The 16,932-nt window shown below is 40.4% G+C and overlaps 1 protein-coding gene across 1 annotated transcript; it reads left to right on the top strand.

Moving 5' to 3' along the window:
* The first annotated feature begins 63 nt into the window (after window positions 1–63).
* On the top strand, window positions 64–15,456 carry Senp8 (SUMO peptidase family member, NEDD8 specific). The gene is made up of 2 exons (XM_028774581.1): window positions 64–112; window positions 14,523–15,456. The coding sequence occupies exon 2, from the start codon at window positions 14,559–14,561 to the stop codon at window positions 15,201–15,203; it is 645 nt and encodes a 214-aa protein (XP_028630414.1). The 5' UTR covers window positions 64–112; window positions 14,523–14,558; the 3' UTR covers window positions 15,204–15,456.
* The last annotated feature ends 1,476 nt before the right edge of the window (window positions 15,457–16,932 follow it).

The raw sequence follows: 16,932 nt of genomic DNA, 5'->3' as shown, positions 1-16,932 counted from the left end.
AAACGTCGTAAGGTTGGAGAGGCAAACTCTGGGTTTACGACCTTAGGTCTCACTTTCCGGCCAGTACAGAGATCCCTGAAGGCTGGTTGGGTTGGTGAGGCCTGAGGAATAGGTAAGAAGCCTCCTCCCTCCTTGGGTTTGTCTCAGTTTGTGGAAGCAGTGGATCGCTTTGCGGTCCACGCAGTCTCTTAGCGTATCCGAGCCCCTTCCCCATTCTGCGGCTGGATTCTCAGCGCCGCCCCCTTTCCACACACGCACGCCCCTCCCCCACTCGTTCCCGCCCCCGTGTCCAAGTATTTCTTTCCATTCATTCCACAGACTTTTCACTGAATTGTTTTCTATGCTGTAAAACCCAGAATATTAGAAGAAAATTAAATAATACCCGCATTTCGAAGCGCTGTGATGTAGGAAACAAAGAATCCGCAATGGTAACACAGTAAAATAACACGGGATGATCTGAACACAAACTAGGGACCCTTGATTGCAGAAGAGGACTTTTCCCAAATGACTTTCAGGCCTGTGGAGAGCTCGTGTTAAAACCCTGGTGAGCCGTAACTGGTCAGAAAGAAAATGGGAGAAGTAGAAAATGCCTAGTACAAAAACATGTGACAGAAGAGTAAAAAGCAAAAGGATTGACATATATACCTAGTAAAAATCGCGCAGGTAGACTTCCGTTTGAAACAACCAGACTATGTGGCGAGTGAGTTTAAGGCCAACCTGGAGTACATAACAAAATCTTGATCACAAAGGGGGAAAAGTTACTATAATGAGTAAAAGAAATGAAGACCCAGATGCAGGAGCAAAAGCTGTTTTTAAAGATTGCCTGGGTTGGCTGGCCTGTTAGCTAGCTCCTGAAAGAATAAGGCAGCTAGGTTGCCAAATGGGAAGACAGTCTGAGCCAATTTTAAAGGGGGGGGGGCAGATATAGTGGTACACGCCTATAATTTCTACATTCGGGAGCAGAGGCAAGCCAGCCTGGTCTGCATAGAGAGTTTCAGGTTAGCAGGGGATACATACTGAAACTCTGCCTCAAAGAATAGAGTAGTTTAGCTCAGTGAGCAGAGCAAGCACTAGATTCTGGGCTCTTGGTCAGTCCTGACTTGGGGAGGTGGGGGCGTGAGGGGTGAGTGAAGGGTGAGCCATGGAACCTGAAAGTGAATGACTGAAGGATGAGGAGAGGAAGAGAAGAACAGCAGGAGAACACGAGCCTGTCTGTTCATTACAATCACCTGGGCTGCTTTTTTTTTTTAAGTAAAACTAATATTATTGACCCTCCCCTCCAATAAACTGTAGCTCACTAGGTGACTCCTGTTAAGGGTAGAGTCCATCCAGCTGCACAGAATGGAGTGACGGAGTGGTGGGAACAGGCTAGACGCTGAGGGAGTTGGTTTCGCAACCTTAAAAGTTGGAATCCTTTCACCACAAAGAATTGACTATGAGAAGAGAAGCCTGAGCAGAATATTGAAAGAATGAAATAACTGCTCTGGGAACTGAGAAGGGAAGCCACTGCTGCCTCCTCACGTGCGTGGGAGAGGAGGGAGGCACGTAGGCAGCAAGTTTGCACCTTGTCTTTGTGCATTCGAGGCGGTGCTCTGCCGCTGGCCTCTAGCCCCAGCTGCTTTCTGGTTTAGCTCTTGCTTTTGGGCTTTGCAACGGAGACTCAAATGAGTTGCCTAGTAGCCTAGGAGGCAAAGACCATTAGCTTTCAGATCCTCTTTGCATCGGCTACCACTTCTGCTTCCCAGCTCCCTCCTAATCAGATCCACACCCGTTATGAACCCTTCCTCTTCCTGGTAACCCCGATTTATAAGCTATATGTCCTGGCTCAGAGCTCAAAACCATCTACATTTTTATTCCCTCCCCCAAAACAGAGATGAGCCAATTAGGAGATTCTACGCCCAACATCCACTCCCCCAGATGTTCCTGTACACTCTGCCTTGACAGTTCTCAGTGTCTTGCTCATTTATTAATTCAAGAGAAAGACATAAAGATGTTTAAAACACAGCCCTCTTACAGTAGCACAATACTGGGGGAAACAGGCTTTTAAAAAAAGAATAATTCACTTGACAATCAGAAAGAAGTTGTATGAGGTAAAGGCGAAGAAAGCATAGCTACTCTATGCTAACTAGGGTTAATCCAAAAAAACCTGTCTATCCGCCTCCAGATAAGAGTGTTGTCTGATAAGGCTAGAACATACCATGAAGGAAGAGTAGGGGTGGGAGAACGATGAAGATGATAAAATATGAATATATTACGAGGAGCCTTGAAATCCATGTTACAGGACTTAAATTATTTACTCTAAGCAGTTTATAAGTATAAATGACAAGAAGCTCTTCACCTCTTACAGTCTAGAAGCCTTTGGAAGTTTGGTCTGTCAACCTGACCTCAGAAAATTGACTTAAACATATACAATAAAATGCATAGAAGTAAGAAACCAATGTTAAATACTTAAACGCCTTAGAATATGTAGCGTAGTTACAGATGTACTTCTTTGCACATTAAGTAGCATGTAACAACAGGCCTAATTATATAATGTCAAAAGAGTAATGAATATAAATTATATTGAGCTAACCTGCAACAACTTTAATATGATGTGAACATATCAGATTTTTAGTGACAAAGACTGTTAATACCTCAGTGATTGCCTACAATTATTGAAGAAAATGCTAAATTTAAGCCAGGATGAATCGTAAATAAAGGTACTTTTTTTTCCCCCAATCCATGTTCTTAAAACCTTTGAATTTTAATCATGCCCTGCTCTATGGATCCCCAGTTTCAAAATTCCCCAGTGTAATAGTTTTAAGCAAAAATATGGCATACTAGATCTGAATTTAAGGAAAAAGTTGAGGACAGGATAGAGAAGTGGTTACTTTTCTGTTCCCTAATAGCCGAAACCTTCATTGGCAATAACCATTTGGGTGCATATATGTGTAATTGCAATTCTAGAAAATAGTTCAGGAAGGTAAGTTGGAGCTATTGTTAGAAAATATATATGGGCCGGGCGGTGGTGGCGCACACCTTTAATCCCAGCACTTGGGAGGCAGAGGCAGGCGGATTTCTGAGTTCGAGGCCAGCCTGGTCTACAGAGTGAGTTCCAGGACAGCCAGGGCTACACAGACAAACCCTGTCTCGAAAAAAAAGAAAAAAATATATATATATATGGAAGATAATGAGATGTTGAAGTTTTGGAAGAATATGACTCGAGTTCTATTTGGAAAAGTTAATGCAGAATAATGCCTAGGTTAGTTGTCAAAAAGAGAAGGTAAGAGTTGGTGTGGTGGCAAGACTTTTGATCCCAGCACTGAGGAGGCAAAGGTAGGCAGATCTCTTGAGTTCAAGGCCAGTCTGATCTACATAGCAAGTTCAAGACAAACAGGGATACATATCAAGACCCTGTCTTGGGTGGTGAGGTAGAAATCAAATGACTACCTAGCTAATAAACTAATTTTGAAAATGTGAGTTGACCCTTGAGTCTCAATAGAGTATTGAATGTCCATACTCCCAGCACTTAAGAGGGTAAATCGGGAGGGTCCCAAAGATCTTGAGGCTCTATCTCAAAACAACAACAAAAACCTAGATTGGAAAAAGCACATCCATCCCCAGTATGCATCAGCTGGTATCTTATGTAACCGAGAGGTAAGCCCAGCCTTTAGTATTATTAGTTCTTTAGTATTGTTAGTACTTGTATAAAGCAAAAACCTAACCACATGTTCAAAGATATTAACAGGACAGCCAGGACTACACAGAGAAACCCAACAACAACAACAACAACAAAGACTAGTCTGGGATACAAACAAGACTCTGCCTTAAAAACAAACATAACCAACCACCAGAAAAAAAAAAAACAATAAAAAACAAAACAAATGAACAAACAAACAACAACAAACCAGACAACCTCCACCAACCAGCCACTTACACTTCGTATTGGACGAAGGTTGAATCATATATTAAGTAGGGCTAGCTATTTTGAGTTATTTAGTTTGGTTGTTAATGTAAACTTAAAAGTTGCTAGAAAAACACTTGTGAGAAAAGGGGCTAAAGGTAGAAATTCCCAAGCCTCTGTTTTGAAAGAACTAAGTTTATCAGACCACTCTGAGTTTTATTCATTGGCCACCAGAGAAGGTAGGACTTTGAACCTATAATACAGATTCTCAAGATAATAGCTATAATTGAGACAACTGAGGGTTTCTCGGTGTCCAAAGTATGATATAGTACCTTTATAACAGATAATTATGGAAGGGGTAGCCATTTAATTGGAAGTTAGAGAAAGGACCTTACAGAGATTTTTCTGTAAGTAATGAAATTCTTAGAAAGCTTTACTAGCTTTTAGTGTTATTTCCAGTATCAGTCTTGTTCCCATCCCCCACTTCACAAAGGGGATGGATAGCAGAACCTAACACTTTACAGAGCTTGAGTTTCTGTGATGAAAAGTTAGTACAAGCAAGTTATGCTAAAGAAGATGGCTTCTCAGAGAACCTGACTCTGGACGTGCAGGAACTTTACTCACTCTGATTAGTCGTTCTGAAACCCCACACTCATGTTTAGTAAGCACATAATTTGGGGACCAACTCGGATTTGAGCAGTAAGTTGGTGCACTCATTGTCTGAAGGAGATGGTTATCTGGGCCTTGAAGATCTTTTTGTTAATGAGTTTTACTCATTTTAGGGGTTGAAAGGATTGGCAAGAAGAGAAGTGTTCTCCCATCTTAGTAATAACTAGGTTTGATCCTTCTGTGAAATCAGATGAGATCTGGCTTGTGTAGGGTAGTATGGCTGTAGATGAGAAACAGGTGTCCTGACTTCAAGTTCAACAAGTATGCACACATGTATAGATGCAATCTGATCAAGAAACTGTTGTTAATATCTTTGGTTTTTGTTGTTGTTGTTGTTTTGTTTTGTTTTGTTTTTCGAGACAGGGTTTCTCTGTGTAGCCCTGGCTGTCCTGGAACTCACTCTGTAGACCAGACTGGCCTCGAACTCAGAAATCAGCCTGCCTCTGCCTCTGCCTCCCAAGTGCTGGGATTAAAGGCGTGCGCCACCATCGCCCAGCCTTGAATTCACTATTAGCTGAAGCTGACCTTGAATTCCTGATCCTCTTACCTGTACCTCCAGACCATTATCATTTAAAGACAAATTGCTAAGGCAGAAATTTCTAGATATCATGACTAGATCCCGTTAGAGTCCATATTTCCTGATTTCAACACAAAAACATGATTTCTACTATCCACGAGCTATTTACTAAGGCCCTGCCATGCGCTGTGTAACTCCAGTAATTAGTTATCTCTTCACTGCTAGGCTTTGAATTTCACAGAAAAATAACATTAAAAGATATCTCAGGCATGGTGGTGCACACCTTTAATCTCTATAGGTTCAAGGTCAGCCTGGTTACCTAGTGAGTCTAAGGCAACCAGGAATACATGGAGAAACCCTATCTCAAAGGAAAAAAAAAGTTCCAGGCATGATGGCATGTGACTATAATGCTATCACTTAAGAGGAACAGCAAGAGGATGAGCTCAAGGTCATCTTAAGCCATTTTGCAAATTCAAGGCCAGTCTAGGCTAAATGAGGTCTGGACCCCCAACGAAGGATTTCATAGGACTTTATACATACTATGTTTACATTAAAGGCAAGGAAAAGCATGATGATCATAAATTGTACTCTTGAAGTCAAAATGCTAAGTGGCGAATAAAATTCCATTCATGGTTCATAGCATATTGTGTTTGTCTGTGCACGCACATGTGCGTGTATGTGTACGTGCACATCAGTGCTTAAAACTGGATTTCGTGCCCTGTGCATGCTTTACAGATACTTGACCACTGCACTGTATCCCAGGCTTTTGTTTTGGTCTTGTCTTGAAAGTTTCCTGAATTGCCTGCCTGTACTGACCTCACATTTGGGATTACAGGCACGGGCAGTCAGCTTAACTACAAACATTCTCTTATTTACATTGGTGTACCTTTCTCTAGGAGAAATCCTTCAGTGTAGAATTGCTGGTCTTAAGGATGGATACACTTTAAAAGTTCAATAGCTACTGCTTAAAGTTCTTTTCCAAAAGAATTACAATTCTTCGAGCAGTGCAGTTTCCTTACACATTTTCCTTATATTAGAGATTGTTAGTAGTATATATGTTTCTCCCTATAGTGTAAACTATCACCCCCAACTTGAAAAAAAATAGATTTATTTTTTGTTTTGTGTATACAGATGTTTTGCCTGCATGTCTGTGTACTAGGTGCATGTAGTGCCCTCAGAAGCAAGCAGAGAGTGTCAGGTCCCCTGGAACAGGAGTTCCAGATGTTTCTAAGCTGCCTTGTGGGTACTGGGTATCCAACCCAGGTCCTCTAGCAGAGCAGTCAGCCCTCTTAAATGCTGAATCATCCCACCTGGCCCTGTGTTTCAACCCCATTCTCTTCAGTGATGAAATTGGAAAGCCTACTAGCATTTTCTTAGTTTTATTTTTTTTCTCTATTGTATCTTTATAACATATCTGATTTGTTAATTTTTTTGCCTTTTCATTTTTTCTTTTTAAGAACTATTTTCTTATAAATATTGTGGATACATAGTTTATATATATAGCAAATATTATCTGTCTTTATTACTTGACATTAAAGATTTGTTTCTGCTATGTTTTTATGTCTGTCTGACATCTTTGCAGGAATTTCTGTCATTCGGCTTTATAGTCTTGGGTTTATGTATTTCTTTTACTTACATGGAAGACCTCTTCTATAAGAATAAAAATTATTTAGTGTTGTATTGGTTTGAATGAGAATGGCACCCATAGGTTCAATATTTGAATACTTGGTCCCCTGTGGGGAGACTGAGAAGAGTTAGGAAATGGGGCCTTGTTGGAGGAGGTATGTCACTGGGGTGGGACTTTGACGTTAAAAAGTCCATATCATTCCCAGTTAGCTCTCTGTCCTTGTGGTTGTATCTCAAATAGTTCTCAGTGATTGCTCAGTGCCATGCTTCCCTCTCTGTTGCCATGCTCCCTGACATGATGGTTGTGAAGTATGATGACATGACATGGAGGTCATGGTTTAACCCTTGTAAACTATACCCTAAATAAATTCTTCTATAAATTCATTAGTCGTGCCATCTCATCACAACAGTGAGAAGGTGACTAAGATAAATAATACTTGTAATATCTTAACGTTAGGTTTTTGCCAGTTGAAAGTTTTCTTACGTTTTGGGGGGCTAAGTCATCATGACCCTAGACTAGAGTTGAACTCATAATCCTCTTGCCTGTGCGTCCTCAATGCTAGAATTATAGGCATGTGCTACCACACCCAGCAGCTGCAACACTTATTTTTAATCATTCGAAGTCCAGCTTTATCTTGTCACTCTTACAGACCAATTTACTTCTCAAGCTGATTAAGAATGGCATCTTGGGCTGGAGAGATAGTTCAGTAAAGCACCTGACACAAAAACACAAATACTTGAGTTCAAATCCTTAACACCAGTGTACAACAGCAGGCATGGTGGCACACACTACAATCTACCTCTTGGTAAGAAGTTAAGAGGATCTCTAATTCTTGCTAGCTAGCCAGGCTAGCCAAGTCAGGGGAATCTAAGTTCAGTGAGAGATCCACTCTCAAAAATAGGTGGTAAGCCATGGAGGAAAACACCCAACCTTGACCTCTACCTACACACATACACAAATCTTGTACACACATACAAGATCATGAACAACACCCATACACTCATACATACCACACACATACAAAAAGATATCTTACTGCATAATCTTACTGTCTTAAATGTAAAATTGTTCTTACATTAATTTTTCATATTCCAAGGAGCCTATAGCTATATAAGATAGCTATATAAAATTAAAATTGCTAAACTGTCTAAGCTTGCCTTGAACTTTCTCTGCAATCAGGGCAGGCCTTTAATTTACCTCTTGCCCCAGCCTCCAAGCACCAAGGATTATAGGTCTGTACCAAACCATCAGGCCTGACTGGCCCATGCTATTTTAGCCATTGATAGCTATTTCTAGCTATGAAATAGCAAATAGAAAGTTAGTGTTAGAATAAATTTCAAAGGATCATCTGATCTCTATCCCTGGTCCAAAGCATAACCAGGGGCAAGGAAGATGGCTCAATAGATAAAAGCACTTGCCTCCCATCCTGACCAAGTTTAATCCTCAGAAGTCTCACTTGGTGGAAAGAAGAAACCAACTCCCAAAAGTTGTCTTCCTCAGACTTCCATATACATGCTGTGACATGCATAACCTCAAATGTACACTAAATAATAATTTTAAATGTTTTTAAATAAGTTAAGAGTGAAGGCCCAGCATGGTGGAGCATGCCTTTAGTCCCAGTACTTGAGAGACAGAGGCAGGCAGATCTCTGACATTGAGGCCAGCCTGGTCTACAAAGTGAGTTCCAGGACAGCAGGGTTACATAGAGAAACACTGTTTCAAAACTGTAAGGGTAAAAATTAAAACAGCTCAGCAGAGACCACAAACAACTTGGCAAAGACCGCAGGACAGCTTGCTGAGCTTACTGAGAGTAGCCATAATAAAAATATCAAGCCCCTCTAGGGACGAGGTGACCAGAAATGTAGAAACAACCAAAGACATATCTTGACCAGTCTAAACATGCCCAAGTGAGTAATGGGCCACCTGGTGTTTATCCTAGAAGGTCTGAGGCTTCATGGTCAAAAGTAGTGGGCCATCCAGCCTGTCAAAATGATTGCTTATGCAAAGTGCTGATGTTTGAAATATCCAATCATATGTAACCGCGACAGAATTTCCCACTTTTCCCTTCCCCCTTGTGCCTCCCCCTATAAAAGTTCTAAACTTCCTGGGGTCTTCATCGAAATTCTCTCCCCTGCGTGGGATGAGTTTCGATCCAAGGACCCTTGTTAGTAAACTGCCTTTTGCCATTGCATCAAGTCAGTCTCTCGTGTCTCCTTGGGTGCGCGCTAATTGGGACTTGAGATGGGGCCCCTGGTCTGGGTCCTTACAAAAACAAAACAAGAAAATTTCCTTTGTTATAGTTTTGTGTTTCTAAAAAATTTTCAGATTAGAATTCTCTATTTTACTCAGGTAAAATATCCACTTAAATCCCTTTAGTTTGTGAGGCATTAAAAATATATGACTCAATAAAATCTAATCTCTGTACTTGAGTTATGTAGAACTTGATGGTAAATTTTACATAATACCGTATACAAATCTCCAGTGCTTTAGTGTTCCATTAAGAGGAAATATCTAAATGGGGGAAATCGAAACAAAGAGTCTCTTTTTTTTTTTTTTTTAAGACAAGGTTTCTCTGTGTAGCCCTGCCTGTCCTAGAACTCACTCTGTAGACTAGGCTGGCCTCGAACTCAAAGATTCTTTCTCCCTCTGCCTCCTGACTGCTGGGATTAAAGGCATGTGACCCCACTAGGCCTGATCCTCTAATACTTATAAACATCAAATTATTTTCAAATGATATTTTTGAACTATCTCCCCATCCTCTGAATGTAAAACTTTTGATTACATAATAGATATCTACTACAACCTTATGCTTTAATCTTTATCTTACTGATATTTCTTCATTTTATACTGACATATACTCTCTGATAAAAGTTGCGCGTTAATAGTCACACTTTACAGAAGAGGACGTTGTGATTTAATGAAAGTAATTTGTTTTACACAGCTGATACATAAAAGAACCAAATCTGCAAATGTTTAGGTTGAAAGTTTGGAGTTCTTTTCTTGGCCAGGGTGGTTTGGTCTAAGCCTAGTTTAGTTCTGTTTTCCTTAGAATTCAGGGTGTTGAACTATCATGGTCATACTATATGAAGTCAAATCAATCTTCAGTCTATATACTTGATCTTTTTAAATTTCTGTCTGTGTAGGTCTGTATGTGTCAGCATGTGTCTGTGTGTGTCTCTCTGTATGTGCACAGTACAGAGATGTAAGCATCAGACTCCTTGGAGGTAAAGATATCTATGAGCTGTAAGCACTCTTAACTGCTGAACAATCTGTCCAATGCCCACTTGGGAGTTTTAAAACTCAGACAAAACACAAAACTTTTCCCATCTTTAGGTGCTGGGGATCAGACACAGGACTGTGTACATGCTAGGCAAATGTTCTCCCATTGAACTATCCACAAAAACTATTTGAATAAAATCTGAGCTTCACTTGGAATGGTGACTCACTTGGGAAGCCAGCTAAGGCTGGAGAATCAGCCTGAGTTTGGGGCAATCTTAGGCTACATGAAACCTTGCTTCAACAAACCAGTAAGTAAGTAAATAAAGAGAAAAAATGCCTTTAAGTATGTAGAGTGTGAGGCTGGCGAGATGGCTCAGCGGCTAAGAGCGCTGGCTGCTCTTCCAGAGGGTCAATTCCCAGCAACCACATGGTGGCTCACAACCATCTATAGGGGGATCTGATGCCCTCGACAGGCAGGCGGATGTATATGCAGCAGAGCACACATACATTACAGAAATAAAACGTAAAAGTATGTAGAGTGTGACTGGACTAGATGGAGTGTAGGCAGACACAGGTTAGCAGCTGAGTAGATGGTAGGTGGCGACAGACTGAACATCATGTGAGGTCTTGTAGTCACTTCCTCCAAGGTGAGGGAAGCTGTCTATTCAGATCCTTGTTTCACAGGCTTATTTATATCTGTAACTGGCTACCAAGCTGGGGGCTGTAGAGAGCTAACCGCTCAGCTATTTCCGAGGTTGTATACCCTGACATTCACCCCTGTGCTGTACTAGTTGATGGTATAAAACAGCGGCTCTCAACCTTCTTAGTGCTGTGACCCTTTAATACAGTTCCTCGTGTTGTGTGACCCCCAACCATAAGATTATTTCTTTGCTACTTCATAACTATGATTTTGCTACTGTTACAAATTATAATGTAAATATCTGATATGCAAAATATCTGATATTCAACTCCCAAAGGGGTTGCAACCCACAGATTGAGAGCCTCTGGTATAAAGGCAGACTGTGTCCAGGAATCCTGGCTTGACACATGTGACTAGCCATTCCCTTTATAGTAAGAAAATCTTATATCAAGTTCAAGTACTTAGTGTCCACCAGTCTGCACCGACAAACTGACTACACTGTCATTTGTCGTCAGCCTTAACAGTAATGGGATCATTTTTCTAATCAATCTAATTTCAACTGTTACATCTGTCATAAAGAGCATGCAAGGTATGGGATAACATGTTCTCTTATATGAATATCTCTTGAGAAAAGAAAAATCTATCAAAAGCCTGAAGGGCTAGCTCATGCTGATAATTAACTCTTCGGAGGGAGGCTAAGACAGGATCACTGTGAGTTAGAAGCCAGCTTGGGCTACACAGCAAGTTCCAGGCCATCCTAGGTTACAGTGTTAGACCCTGCCTCAAAACACAAATGACAAAAACTATTAGACTTTACTACAAAGGATGCTGTTACATCTCCTGAGTAAGCATTTTATTTTTATCTTATGGACTTTGTGAATATTTAACTTAACTCTCTGATTAGCTGCCAAAAAGCTTTGAGCCAAATTTGTGGCTCACCCATAACCCATGTGCTCTATGCCTCGTTGACTTCACTCCTGACTCCAGTTTGTCTGAACTCTAGTTATTCTTTCCTCTTCCTGCCCCACCCCACCCCCACCCCCACCCCCAGTTCTCTTGCTTTTGCACTGGGCAGAACCCAGGGCCTTGTGCATGACAGGCAGATGGACTGCCACTGAGCTGCTCTCCTAGCACTGTGATTCTTTGTTAATAAAAACTTAATTTGTACTTGGAAGGCCAGTGAAGGAGGATTGCCCTAAATTTCAGGCCAGCCCATCTACATAGCAAGTTTAAGACCAGCCAAGGTTTCTTACCAGGAGAGACTTTCTCTCAAAATATTTTTTAAAAGATTTATTTATTTTATGTATATGAATACACTGTGACTGTCTTCAGAGACACTGGAAGAAGACATCAGATCCCATTACAGATGGTTGTGAGCCACATGTGGTTGCTGGGAATTGAACTCAGGACCTACCTCTGGAAGAGCAGTCAGTGCTCTTAACGGCTGAGCCATCTCTTCAGCCCTCAAAATACTTTTTAATCTCTTAATTTATGGCATTCTATATATTCAAAAGTACATGTAGTTTCTCATAAGCAGCCTTATATTGTTTTTGAATTTTTTCAGATTATCACATGCTGTGTGTGTATAAGACTGCCATTATCGCCTCATTTTACTTTATTAGATACTGATATCATTAATCTCCTCATTTTACCTTAATATTTTTTCTTGAAAGGTATTTTTTTGTATACGTCTTTTTGTGGTTTTGGTTTGGTTTATCAAGACAAGGTTTCTCTGTGCAGCCTTGGCTTTCCTGAAACTGGTTCTATAGACCAGGCTGGTGTCAAACTCACAGAGATGCACCTGCCTTGCCAACCAAGTGCTGTGAACTAGAGGTGTGCACCCCCACTGTCCAGCTTTGCTTACGGTTTTGTATGGTTTTGATTACATAGAATTGGTTATTTCAAACTTGTATGGCTTTTTGAAGTATAAAAAAATGGTAAATATAATTGATGTATGGTTAGGATTGGTTAGATTGGTATCATAATTCTGTGTTGTTATATTATGCTTTGTTTTTTTTTTCTTTCAATCTGCCTGTGACCCTTTTTCTGTTCTGTGGTTTTAGAAGTAGTGCTGAGTGGCCAGGTCAGTGGACAGCAGTTAACCGCTACCTCAGTTGAGTCTGTAGGGTCAAGTAAACCATCTTCTACACCTACAGATTTGCCTTTGTTAGCACAGCCTAGTCTGTTCACATGCATATTAATCCCAGAGATACCTTGCCTGTGTTTCCTCTAGGTTAACCAACCTGTATTTAAATAAGTGAATATGAACATTTTGTTTCCAGCCCCATTTGCATTAATTGGTTTGTAGTGCTGGTTGGATTTTCTGATTGTATCTATGGTATCATCTAGTTGATAGCATGAATATTATATATACAACTTTTTAACTCTTTAAGTTCCGGGCTTATTTGATGCATGCCTTTAATCCCAGCATTCAGGAGGCAGAGGCAGAAGGATTTCTTTGAGTTCAAAGCAGGTCTACATAGTGAGTTCCAGACCAGCCAAGTCTACATAGGAAGAGCCTGTCTCAAATAAGTAAACTCTTTAATTATCTTCAAGGGAACTTATTTGGCCTTCTTTGCAGCTCTGAGTTATGTAATGTTCTTTTTTAAGATGCTCTTTTTACTGGTGACCAAAACCAAGACAGTGGGTCAACAATCTAGGTTATCAAGAGAAAACACTTGCTATGCAAGCCTGTGAGTTCAATATCCTGAACCCACAAGATGGAAGGAGAAAATTAACTCCTGCAGGTTGTCCCCTGAGCGCCACATGAGCATCATGACATGCACATCCAAATATACACAGATACACACAAACAGTAAATACATGTAAAATTTTAAAAATAACAAAGACAAAACTATTTAATTCATTCCTCAAAATGATACTAGCAAATCAGTTTTAAAACTAAGCCACAAGCCAGGAACCCTGATTCTTACGTCCATATCTATCACAATGTCAAAAGAACTTCTGACAGACATTATGAACATTAATTACATAATTAATTACATAGTCTTTATCCCACCCATTGAAGTCGAAAGATGGAAAATAAACAAAAACATCACTTATGCATAGAGCTGGACAGAATTAGAAATAGGTTTCATTTGTGTTACTTTTATCGGCATGGTTTTCTGTTCTTGAAGAAAGAACACTCCCCACACTGTCACTGTCTATTATGGAAGGAAGAAGTACTTTATCTTAGCTGTTTAAAATTAGTGCTGTAATAGAAACTATTTCATTCACCTTTAGTATAAAAATAATTTGTTGGGGTATCGTGCATTTTCATATTGAGACAAGCTCTCGTGGTCATTGTTCTCATTTTGAGACAGTCTCATGTGGCTCAAGCAGACCTCAGCTCACTATGTAGCTACTATTGACCATGACCTCCTGGTCCTCCTGCCCCTCCCTCCCAAATATAGGGATGACAGGCATGTACCACCACGCCTGACTGTGCATATTCATTAGAGTTAGAATGTGTTTACTGCTATGGATTTTGGCAAAACATCAGTTATAATTCTAACCAGTCTCTAAATTTAAATATAAAATTAAAATTCTATATTGTCTCTGAAATTTTTCATTTTCATTCTAATTATTCATGTCTAGTATATAAGCTAAACTTTCTTTAGTGTTTTTTGTTTGTTCGTTTGTTTGTTTGTTTTCTTTTCTTATTTTATTTTGGTTTTTCAAAACAGGGTTTCTCTATGTAGCCCTGACTGTCCTGGAACTCACTCTGTAAACCAGGCTGGCCTCGAACTCAGGGACCTACCTGCTTTTGTCTTCAAGTGCTAGGATTAAAGGCGTGCGCCACCACTGCCCGGCTTTAGTGTTTTATGGTGTTAGCACTGGTGGAAATTATTGATTGAAAACTGTAGAACTATATGTCATATTTTTACCCCAATCCTGTAAGAGTAGCTACTATTTATAACCCAATATCACATTCAGCAGTAAATATTGTCTTCTGACTCTCCTTCAGCTTCTGGAATTTCTGAGAAGCCCTGCTCAATACAAGATGGACCCTGTGGTCTTGAGTTATATGGACAGTCTATTGCGACAATCAGATGTCTCACTATTGGACCCTCCAAACTGGCTCAACGACCACATTATTGGGTTTGCCTTTGAATACTTTGCCAATAGTCAGTTTCATGATTGCTCAGACCATGTCTGCTTCATCAGCCCTGAAGTCACCCAGTTCATTAAGTGCACCAGCAGCCCTGCAGAGATTGCCATGTTCCTTGAACCCCTGGATCTTCCCCACAAAAGAGTGGTGTTTTTAGCCATCAATAATAATTCTAACCAGGCAGCTGGAGGTACCCACTGGAGTTTGTTGGTTTATCTCCAAGATAAAAATAGCTTCTTTCATTATGATTCCCATAGCAGGAGCAACTCAATCCATGCAAAGCAGGTAGCTGAGAAACTGAAGGCTTTCTTAGGGAGCAAAGGAGACAAACTGGTCTTTGTGGAAGAGAAAGCCCCAGCTCAACAGAACAGCTATGACTGTGGGATGTACGTGATATGTAACACCGAGGCCCTGTGTCAAAACCTCTTTAGACGACAGCCAGAATCCCCACTGCAGCTCCTCACCCCGACATACGTCACAAAGAAGAGGGGAGAATGGAAGGATCTAATTGCCAGACTTGCTAAGAAAACGAAGTAGCTACTGAAGAATGCTTGTGATGTTTGAAGTCTGATCTTTCAGCCCTTCTCTATGATGACAGCCTCAGTGCCTGAGGGAAAAACACTGGTAGATGAAAGTTTACTATTCCTGCTTCTTTATTGTTCTGAAAGAATGTCATCCTCTATGTTCTCTGAATGGGAAGTTTCGCTGTAACCCTGAGGAGAGCAGTACATTCTGTGAAAATGTCTTGAACTTATGTACCAAAACCTTGAAAAAAAAAAAAACCACCCATTACACAGTTTCAAATAAGAGTCTTCTTGTTGGTATAAAACTATTATCCTCTTTGGTCTTCCTTCCTCATTGGCTTATTTCAGAGAAGAAGTGATGTTCCAAAGCAAACCAGCAACATATGAGATCTAAAGGCAGGCATGAAGAAAACAGCAGAAGAACCAACATCTTTGAGTCACAGCCATAGTGAGAGAGGTCTCCGTCCGACTGGAAGTGGATCATTACCTAACTTCACTTACGGCCTTCAATTTATAAAAATAAGGCATTCTCTGGTGCAAAGGCTTTCCCGTCTGCAAATGCTCAATAAGATGACTTTAGCTCATCTTTATCTACTTCCTGGAATGCTTTAAGAACATGGACCTTCATTAAAATAAATGGCTGTGGGCTGGGAATGTAACTTTAAGGAAGAGCACCTGCTGTGGTGTGCAGGAAGTCTTGAACTCAATTCCAAATTGCAGTAAATTAAAAACAAAACCACCTGCTGGCCTGCGGTGCCTCTCTCCTTTCCCTCAGGGAGTGGGTGACTCAGCCCTAAGTGATGATGACTTTTCTTTGCCTTCTTTTTAACATGTACACAGTCTCTCCCTTTACCTAACATGCTTTGGTTCTAAAACTCACAATTGACAACTAACCAAGATTAGCTGTTATTTCAGATGTGTTTCTACTTTTGGTAGCTGTAGTTTTTTTACACTAATCTAGCAGAATTATTTTCAGTTATGTCATGGTAATCTCCATACTATTAATGATCTAAAACATGAAGGCAGTTTATTTTTTAAATATAAAGGAAGAAAAAAGTCACCTTTCTCAAACTTAATCCAAAATGCAGATGATATAATTTTAAAATACGGAACCAAGACTAAAAAGAAATACTATCCCCCACAAACCTATTGATAAATTTTTCTAGTTGTTTCAAATAATTTACACAAAAAGTTGGACACACACATTAATTGTACCCCAATAACAATTTGCAATTCACATGGGATATAAAACCCAAAGATGTGATTCACCCACTAAAACTGACTTCAGCTACTTCTCCACTCTTACCCTGACCCCAGCCTTCATGACCCAAAATAACCTCTCCAGTCAGCAACTACAGAAGTAGTTACTGGGTTCCCTGGAGCCAGGAAGGGGAAGATGGTAAAAGTGTAAAAGCACAGGCTGCATAAGCAGGCTTCAGTGTATGGGATCTGAAACAAGTTAGAGGAAAAAAAAGGGGAGGGGGTGTCCATTTCAAGTTAGTCTGTTTCAAACCAAAAGCCTTAATGAAAGATAGACAGGAAAATGTTAGAAACTGGCAATGAGCCATAGGTGAAGCAGACAAAGCAGGGACAGCAAGCATAGGGACACAGGTTCTGATAGGCAACCAGTGGAGACAAAGGCAGAAAGCAGGGTCATCTCAGTGACTGTTGACTTAGGCAGCTGATCTAGACCTTCAGAGTCTGCCCTCTCAGGGAAAGGTTATCTTTCTGATAGAGTATCC

This window comes from Grammomys surdaster, unplaced genomic scaffold (assembly GCF_004785775.1).
Source record: "Grammomys surdaster isolate TR1022 unplaced genomic scaffold, NIH_TR_1.0 241, whole genome shotgun sequence".
Classification (NCBI taxonomy): Eukaryota; Metazoa; Chordata; class Mammalia; order Rodentia; family Muridae; genus Grammomys; species Grammomys surdaster.
Note: the sequence above shows the minus strand (reverse complement) of the source record. Positions and strands in the feature narration are given on the sequence as shown.